The sequence below is a fragment of the Cotesia typhae genome, unplaced genomic scaffold (assembly GCF_013202065.1).
Source record: "Cotesia typhae breed Kobodo isofemale line unplaced genomic scaffold, CoteBio_Ctyphae contig_123, whole genome shotgun sequence".
NCBI classification, from domain to species: domain Eukaryota; kingdom Metazoa; phylum Arthropoda; class Insecta; order Hymenoptera; family Braconidae; genus Cotesia; species Cotesia typhae.
In genome coordinates, this window is record NW_027423715.1 from 405,591 (window position 1) to 416,039 (window position 10,449).

The window sequence follows — 10,449 nt, forward strand, 5'->3', positions numbered from 1 at the left end:
CTTTTGACAGCAGCAGTAGCAGCAACACCAGCAGCTAGTGCTAGACGCGTATATTCACTGGAGATCCCTCGACTGGAGCGACCTCTTACCCCACCCCACCCAGGCCCCCGCTCCTGGGTACATACTCATACATTTTAAATTTAATACATGCGCACACTTCCACCGGGCTTTTGTGTAAGAGTGTGCAGATGCTCGATCACACCACTGCTTTTGTCTTCGTATATATATCTACTGTCTGACTGTGTGGGTAATAATATTGTGAGCTGTGCGTGTGTCATCCCGACAACGCGGCGACGACATCGATCGATTCCCAGCCAACCCCTGTGACTAACCATCTCATGTTAGATTGGTGTACTCAATTCACTCTACTCTGCCTGTGTACTGTGTATATATAGATCTGTGTATATGGACATGTGCGCGTGGGAGAGTATGGAAAATTTATAAACATGTAGAAGAAATAATTTCCAATAGTCAGGGATATTTTTAGATTTTGCGGGAAATTTTTGTTTAAATTTAAATTTACCGCCGTTTTATTTCTTCTCTAGCTACTTTACTCTATTGGTAAAGAAGAAATAATTATGATATTCAAGTTAGCCGACTTCTTTAATTTTTTAAATTTTTTCACCAATTAAATTAGAACAGAAAGTATTTTTTAAAAATTGCACTTACAGTTTTTCAAATTTTTTACTATATGGAATTTTTTTTTGTAATAATTTTTTTAATAAAAAAAAAATTACAAAAATTTTTGAACACCGGCTAATTTTATTAACATTAATTAATGATATTGAAGTTAACAAACATCTGAAAATTTTAGTCAATTTTATGAAAAAGATTTTATTAGAAAATTCCACTTGTGAAAATTAAAATAAATTATTTGTAGAAATTTTTAAAATTGTCAGATCCTTAATTAGCAGACATCTGAAAGCTTTTTAAATTTTTTTTTTAACAAACAAAATAATTCTACATGTAGAATTTTTTTTTATTTCTTTTTTGTGTAATAATTTCTTTAATAAGGAAAATCATAAAAACTTTCATGTGTTCAAACAAATTTAACTGATTTTATATAAAAAATTCTACATATAAAAATTTTAAATAATTACAAGTGCAAATTTTCAAAAATATTTTATCATAATTGATTAGCTAAAAAAATTTTTAAAATATTGTAAAATGTTTGCTGATTTTAGTATCACATTTTTTTTTTAATTTTTTTTTAGTATTTTTTAGTATTTTAATTTTCTTATTATCCTCTCTGACAAAATTGAATTTTTTATTAATTTAAAGTATCAACTTTTTTCTTGTAAGGAAAATTAAAAAATCATTTGTATATTTAATTAAAAAATATAATATAAATGAAAAAAAAAATGTCATAAAACTAAAAAAAATTTCTTAAAAGTTTATTTTATTTAATTTATTAAACAACTATGTACAATTATTAAATATAAATAATTTAATAATTAAATATGGCATTAACAATTTAAATATTTAAAACTTAACAATGTATGATTATTATAAAAATATGATCCCTAAGATCATATTTTATTAGTATGACTGTAATAATAAATTAGTAATGCGAATAGGATATTGAAAACAGCAGGTGTCTAATTACTTCATTATAATTATAAAGAATCTATTAATTTGATTAATTAGACGGCTGCTGTTTTCGTTATCAAAATTATTTACTTCAATAAATAAATAAATAGTTTTAGATAAAATTACACCTGAGCTTCTTCACCACACTGTGGTCAGTGATTAATTAATTAATTGTTTAATCAATCACATTTCTTTAAATAGTTTAATTAAATCCTATAATTAAGCTACTATTTACATGGATGGATTGATCATGTATTCTTGACTTTGTCTGTCGTAATCTGATTTTTGGTCTTTTATTTCGTTCTCTTCATTTGGTTCTTCTATATCATTGCTGTCTTTTCTGTAAAAATTATTATCATTATTTATCCATACATTTATGATAAAATAATTAATAACAAAAAATTATTACAACTATTTTTTAAATAAAAAAAATTTCAAAAGTTGGAAAAAATTTTGGCTCTCATATTTTTGGATAAAATTTCTATTTTATCTTTTTTTGATACATATTTTTTTTTTATACATTAAAAATGAACAATGTAAAAAAAAAGTTAAATATCACAATTTTCTAAAAAATTTAGAAATTTTTTTGAAAATTTGTTAAAATTGTGAAAATCGACTTTTTTTTTTAAATTGTTCATTTTTTATGTATTTTTCAAAAAAAAAAAAAAAAAATTTATTAATAACATCAAATAGAAATTTTGTTCAAAGAAATGAAAATTAAAAATGATTGACCTCACTTTTAAATTTTTACCAAATAATTAATAAAAAAAAAAAATAATAATAATAATAATTTTATAAAATAAAAAAAAAAAAAAGTCATAATAAATTTAACAAAATTGATATTGAATGAAAAAAATTATAGATGTGAGAGAAAATTAATTAAATGTCTTAGATAATAAATCAATAATAAAAAAAAAATTTTTTATAATAAATGAACTTACGTATATCGATTAGTCGAAGGTAAAAACAATGATTTAGGACAATTTTTATAATAAGGCCAACACTCGCCGTGAATTTTTCCACGATTTTCAGCTTCTACATACTCGTTCAGTAGCTCAGCAAACGGCGATTTACTTGCCCTAAAAATAAATCATTTTATTTATTCAATTATCCAAGTGATGTAATATAAAAGAAAATTCGCAATCGCTGATACTTATTATAGGAAGAAAAATAAATAAAATAATACGTACGTGAAAAATAGTTTAAGCATTTCACCGACAAGCCCAAAATTACTGAGCGGGTGGCCTTGAACTTCGCAAATAGCGCGCAATAAGCAAGCCTTGCCGTCCATACCCAGCGTGGAGAGCATTTCCTCCGCAGTTACGTACAATAATGCGCGTTCTCCTCCGTGAAATGCATTTTTAGGTGGTGCTTCCTCTAAATCACGTTTATGTAATCGCCGTTTTATGAAAGAGGCTATGAAATCGGCCATCATCATACCGGCTTTTCTACTTTCCATTCCGCGGCCAAACACCGGCGGTAATGCCCCGTAAGGATTTTCGTTGTCTGTTAATCCTAATTTGTCAAAGTCAACTGAAATTAAAATTTTATTTAATTAGAATAATTCAATTTTTTAATTTAAAAGAAAATTTTTAATTTTTGTTCAAATTAAAACAGTGAAAAATTAATGCTTAAATCATGATAATTGCAAAATTTTATGACACTGAATTTTTAGAAATTTTACCGGAAAAAATAAAAAAATCAACTTATTTTTTTTTTTAATTTTGATAAATTTATAAAAAGTGAGTGTAAAATTTTTCGCTGAATTTTTTTGAAAATTTAATTTAACAATTTTTTTTATTTAAACATTTTAAAAAAATAAAAAAAACGACGATTGTGGATTTTAGCTATGAAAAATCCGGAAAACACAATTGTTTTTTTTTTAATCCAAAAAACCACGAGGTCCAAGTTAAGAGCCTCGTAGAACCGTAAAACTCGTAGTCTTGCCAATAACGACTCTCTCTCTTTAAAAATTATCATTTCAAACAGTAAAAAGCGCCAAATCAATAATCATAATTTTGTTTTAATCATTGCGTATAAAATTAATTATTTTACATTTTAAATGTTGACGTTGGCTTCATTAAAATCTAAAATTTTTCTTATAAAAATTTAGAAACCTTTTTAATTGAAGGTTTTTGATTAGGCTTTAAAAACTGCGTCGAATACTACTAATCGCGTGAAAATCGGTTTATTCATTTAAAAATTGCAGTTTGAAAATTCAAAAAATAGTATTTTATTAAACTTCTACGACTTTTGAGCTCGGAAAGTTCAAAATGGAACGAAAATTATATTTTTCAGTTCGAAAAGCTCAAAAACGTAATAAGTGCAATTTGGAGCGCTGAAGTATGGAATTAGCGCGAAGTTGCAGGGATGGCCTTTAAGGTCAACCGTTTTCCAAATTTTTTTTTTTTAACATAGTTCTTGTTGATAAAATAAAAATTATCAGACATCAAAAAATTTTATATCAATTTTTCAGTGAAAAAAAAAATCTATATAAAAAATAAAAAAATTTTTAAAGAATATATTTTTCAAATTCTGATAATTTATTTAATTAATAAATGCGGATATCAGTGTTATTATTATTTTTATAGATCTAATAAAAAATACATACTTGTAAAAGGAAGACTTATAGTCATATTACTGAGAAATCCATGAGGTGGATAACGTACGAAAGGTAAAGCAATCGTAGGAGTAATGGTCAATATAGTACCAGGTGGTAGAGCTATTCTGCCATCATTGGTAATCCAAAATACTCGTTTCTGTCGATGATGCGGCTCATTTGTACTATCGGTATTTCCATTCACTCGGCAGCTCGTCAGAAGCGCTATCAATATAAATTTTAACATGATTCTGCAAAATAAAAACACCCATATTTGTAAATAATAAATAATAAGAGAAGATATGTGCATTCTAAAATTTAAAATAAAATAATATTATGGAACTGTGATGCAAGATATATAAATAAAATAAAGGAAACAGGTTGTGCTCAGGAGGTTGGTGGGTCGAGTCGTACGCGCCATAGTAATGATACACATGATAGGCCTACGCATGATCTTGTCACCGTCATCATCATCATCGAGATTGTGGTCCGGCAGTAGAGGGTTTACCGGTCACGGTACTCGCTCCAATGACCAGTTTTATTTTCTTGTATCTTGTATCGTATCGATTCACCGTAACAGTTTATATACATACACATTTATATAAACTGTAAAAGTTCGGTACATATACATATAAAATGCTTATCAATTAAAAAAATACCCAACTTTATAACACAACACGTGACCTCTTAATTAAATTTCAATTTTATGTTTCAACTTTGTTAATTTGTTATTTTTATCATTATTAATTTTTTTTTTATTTTATCATTATTATTATAAATATTAAAAAAAAAATTTTTTATTAAATTTAAAATGACAATTTTTTTTCAATCAAATAAACAATTAAAAAAATTTTTACAAAAAAAAAAAAATTAATAATTAAATTGAAAATTTTTTTTCTTTATTTTTTCATCTAAAATTTTCTTTATAAAAACTTGTTTATATGAAAAAAATCTCTATTTTAAACACTAAAATTTTAAGAATTTCAGTGTCATTGTAAATTACTAAATTAATAATTTTCTTTTTTTTTTTAATACACATCTTAGTGAAAGAAAAAATTAAGACATTAAATTTAGCTGTCACTTTATAATTTTTTAATTTTTTTTATTAAGCAAATTTTTTCCAAAAAATTTAAATAAAAAATTGTATTTTTGATTTTTAAAAATTTCTTCCTGTCAATTTAAAAAAAAATATTTTTTTGCCATAATTTATTTGTCACAAAAATAATGAAAATGATCAAATATCTACAAAATTAATTTTCATAAAAATTATTTATGATTGTAAAAGCAGACATTTGACAATTTTTTATTTTTGTAATCAATAAGATATCACTGAGTTATAAAATATGAGAGGATATGCAGGTGTCATTTTGTTCTTTCCGTGTATATCTCAATAATATTTTTTCATTTTTCAACAAACATTTAAATTAAAAAAAAAAATAAAATAAAATAAAATAATCCTACGCTGACTATGTAGAATATCTCACTATCATTACAGAATTGAATGGCTAGGATATTGTTAATAATAAAGATTTGTTTAATAACCCAAAAAAAAAAGGTATAAATTTATAAGATGAATCAACTGCATCCCGCAACGGCACTGTGAGATTTTTCCGATCCGTTACTACAGAGTACAGGCCAGTCCGGCGTTTTCAGAAAATTAGCCATGTGATATAACACGTAACCGTTAGTTGCTGCCGCGACTGGTTGTTAATAGCTGTTGAATATCATGTTGAATATCAGGGACTTGAAGTTTTTAACCCATCACCCGTCACATTATCATGGCATTCATTTTTATAGCATTCAAATTTTGACACCGAACTGAGCTGGATAATTTTAAAATTAATTTTAAACCATAACCAGGGCCACTTTGGGCAATGAGACTGCTGTTACATCTTGCATTTCATCTCGGCAAACTCTTTTGACTAAACTAGTTTTTTTTTTTTTTTTTTTTTTTTTCAATACGTAATCTGAAAAATTACAACCGATTTGAGTATGAATATGTGTCTGCTAATTCGGTAAGGTCGTAAATGGTGACCTATTTGCCGAATTTATTTATTATAATTAACTATAGTTACAACTACTGGTAGCTTTATTTTATTTATTATTAATTAATATGTAATATCGAATATTGACGTCACTTTTTAATGACCGATAAAGAAAATTAAAGACTCGAATTTAATAAAATGCAAATAAGATCCGTTAGGCTTTTTAATTTATTCGAGATTCCATTTTACAATTGGGAGCGACATTTGGTATTCCCAAGTGCAACGGCACTGTCTTCACAATCAGTATACTGTCGACGATTACGATTCAAAAAATGAGAATAAATAAGAATAAATTGATATGTTGGTGAATAAATATATATTTTTGTGGCAAGTGCAAACTGCAGGGAATCATTTAAATAGAGGTGTTGCTAATTTAACAATTCCTATTTACTATTATATACTGAATTAACGAGGCAGCATATTGCCAATATAAATAAGTACGACAATTGAATTTAATTATAGTGTGTCAATTGCTACGAGAATACTGATTATTGTCCCGTTTTTTATTCACATATACTTAACATTTTTTTACTAGACTACTTTTTTTTTATTTAATTATAATATCACAATTATTGCAATACTTGTACCGATTTTCGGTCAGATACTTTATTCAAAAATTATTATGCTAAATACACTATTTGTCAGGATCTGTCCCACTTTTTTGTAATCCGTGTTTACGGCGGATATTAAATAATAAAATGCTCAAATTGATTGTCGGCATTTAATTAACCGTTTACATTATACAGTAAAGTGACTTGATTTATTTTTGTCATTAAATTGCTATTAATTTTCTACTCGCGTGCCAATTATTTTAATTTTTTTTTTTTGCTCATTTCTTCATTTCTATACTCCGAGATTTTTTAATAACTGTTTTACAATTATGTAACTCATTTTTGGTACGTAATTTTTTTGAGTTAAAAATTTATATTTTTTTTAGAGCTTAATTTTATTCATTTCAAGTTTTTTTTTTTTTACATATTTCATTTTTTTACTTCGAAATTTTATTTTTTTTTTTTTAATTGATCCAATCTAATTTTTTGTATACAATTTTTTTATAAAGATATTAACTGCAAAAAATATTTAATAAAGCTCAATATTTTTTATTTTTATTTTACTGATTTTTCATCACTAGTTTTTTTTTATTTCTTCTCTAAAACTCTTTAAAATTAATTTTTATCTAAGTTTTTTATATTGAATATTTTTTATAAAAATGTCAATTTAGTTTAAAAAAATTTTTAATTTTAGTTTTTTATTATAATAATAATCTATATTATTAATAAAATAAGCAAAATTTTGTCGCCAGTGTATATATATGATAAAATAGAGAAATTACCTTGTATCTTGTCAACGATTGACATTTTAAAAGATATAAGCTCATCCCGATCTTACACTCATCAAGAGATTTCATTTGAGTACCCACATCAATTTTTCATATATTTATATATTTTATATATATGTATATATGAAAAATATATCAAAATGCATGTGAGTACTCAAATGAAAGCTCTTGATGAGTGAAACATAGTGATGAGCTTATATATTTAAAAATGTCAATATTTAAGAAAGTACAGTGCAATTTAACGTGTCATTATTTAATAAAGCCAAATATTATCACCTTCTCAGTAAAAAATTTTTGTATTGCGTTAAAAATTATTTTTACAAAAAAAAATTTCTAACACGATGTCAGAAAATTTTTTACTTTCTTCCACAAAAGTTAAAAAATTTTTTTTTATTTAAAATATAATTTTTCTCATATATTAGCAACAAAAATAATAAAAATACAGCAATCACTGATAGTACATAACGAGTAAACCCGTAATGCTTCTATTGGTACAGTATAGGACGTAGAAAGTTATAAACACTCTCGATGCGCTCATACTTAACTAATTAATTCATTTCCTTGCACGTAAATCATTCTTACATATTTATATCTATAAACATAGAAGCATAAGAAAGTAACCGAAAGTCGATGTGACATTAAATCGGATAAAAATTAGTCAGGTCATTTACCTACTAACCGATTAAAAAAATCATGGCCACTCGGTATTCAAATTTTCCCTAAATTATCCAAATAAAATTCCAGTCAACACACATCATTTAATAAATAATTAATAAGAGATAAATAATTACAACAATTCACTTGAAACAATTAAGTACCAATTAACAAACTAACATAAAAAATAACAGTAAACGTGACTTAATCTTGATTATGCATTAATTTAACAGAAAATAAAACAGAAATTACAACTAATATTCTTCTTGTGTTTTATAATTTTTTCTTAACGCCTCGATGCATTTACAAACTTTATATCGTTATAAAATGCTACAAATGCTTAAAATTCCTGACCCAGTGACTCTTTTACAATCGATTATTTTAGTCTAACGGACGTAACAACCATATCAAAATTTTTTTCCACTCCACTCCAAATATATATACACACTAAAAAATTTAACCAAGTCTTTGAACTTTATAACGTGCAAGATTTATATATTATATATTATATATTGGAGGAACAGAAAATAAAAAAACGGTTTTGGTCAAGTTATAAAACTTTTGCCCGCTATAAAACAGGTCACAATTATTCATTGAAACGTGCTCTGCAAACTGATCAATGCAATAGTATCATTATTATTGTCATTGTTATAATTATATTGAATCTAAAAATTTTTTTTAATAATAAAAAATTAAATACTTTTATTTTCATATTTTATTTAATGTATAAAAAAGAGTTTTCTTCTTTGAAAAAAAATTTTTTTTAATCTTTCTTCTTTGAAAAAAAAAAAAAATATTATGTTTTCTAGACAAAATTTTTTTAATAAGAATTTTTTAAAGTAAATAATTTAGTCAATTCTTTAATTTTCTTTAAATAAAATTCATGTAAAAAATGTAAAAATTTTTAGTTTTTTTTTTTTTTTTTAGATTAGTAAATTTAAAAATATTTTTTTTTTTTTTTAATAAATTGAATTTTGTTAAAATTTTTAACTTAAAATAAATCTCTAAAAAATTTATTAAAGATTTTTTAGACATTTTTATTAAATATTAAATTTTTAAATCAAATTAAATTAAAAAAAAAACTTTTTAATAAATATTTACATTTTTTTTTTTTTTTTCATATTAAATAAAAATAATTCTAAAGATAAAATTAAACAACATAACAATTGTAACGGTAAAACAAAATCGTGATATACAAAGATAAGAATAAAATTATTTGAATAGACAAAAAAAAATCTAAAATAATATTGAATAAAATAAGTGTGATAAGTGTAATATTGAAGATGATAAAAAATAAAGAATATGATTAACGGTGATAGAAGGTAGACAGAAGTTGGATATTGCATCTTAACATAACGATGCCGGTTAAATTATTTTCTGGCCACTGGCATAGGATGTAATCCAAGTACCATTTAATAATACACTTACATACTTTTTCATCTCACACATATCTTCGTATTCATATACATCCATGCATACATTAGCCTTTGTTAATAAATTACAAATAACCTTGACCCAGGTCACCATTAATCAGAAAAATTATTAATCAATCTACCTGTTAAATAAAAAATCTAAATAACGGATTAGTTAATTAGTCTCTTCTTCATTAATAATAATAATCAACAAATCTGTCAATAATTATTTAAAGATGAATAGTTATAAAACTTACCGGGATATGTTTTGTTATTTCTTGGCGTGAAGAAATGAATTAGAATTAGTGCAGCGACTATGACGATCTAATATTTTTTTATACACCGTGTTTAACGAAGCTTTGCCATAATTACTTGCTTTTCATCTGTAGCTCACACTTCCTTGGTTTGTTTATTAAGATTTTTTTAAACAATTTTATTTTTTTACAAAAGTTTCCTCTGACCACAAAGTTTACAGACTTTTGGATTTTTTTGAGTAAGAAAATCGAAACGGGTAAACTATTAAGAAGACATATCGAGATATTAAATTTATTTAATCACTTAATAAATTAATAATAAAACGGAATGATAATACTGTGATTGAAGTAACGATGAAGAGTGTAACTTGAAGACTGACCGCTTTTGATTCATGTTCATGTTACTATCTTACTCCACTGAGTTTCCCCCTTCTCTTTTTACCTTTTCAGTGTTATATCTTTATATGTGATCGTAAGTACCTTGTTTGGTGTAATAAAGTCATGTTTTGTTGATAATTTGTTTTATTACTCTTGTTTACTCAAATATTGTTTATTT

The 10,449-nt window shown here is 24.8% G+C and overlaps 1 protein-coding gene across 1 annotated transcript; it reads right to left on the reverse strand.

The window, feature by feature from the left end:
* Positions 1–1,446: 1,446 nt before the first annotated feature.
* Positions 1,447–10,236, reverse strand: LOC141534705 (uncharacterized). The gene is made up of 5 exons (XM_074254236.1): positions 9,897–10,236; positions 4,202–4,440; positions 2,781–3,123; positions 2,532–2,669; positions 1,447–1,930 (listed from the first exon to the last, which is right to left on the reverse strand). The coding sequence occupies exons 2-5, from the start codon at positions 4,434–4,436 to the stop codon at positions 1,822–1,824; spliced, it is 825 nt and encodes a 274-aa protein (XP_074110337.1). The 5' UTR covers positions 4,437–4,440; positions 9,897–10,236; the 3' UTR covers positions 1,447–1,821.
* Positions 10,237–10,449: the final 213 nt, after the last annotated feature.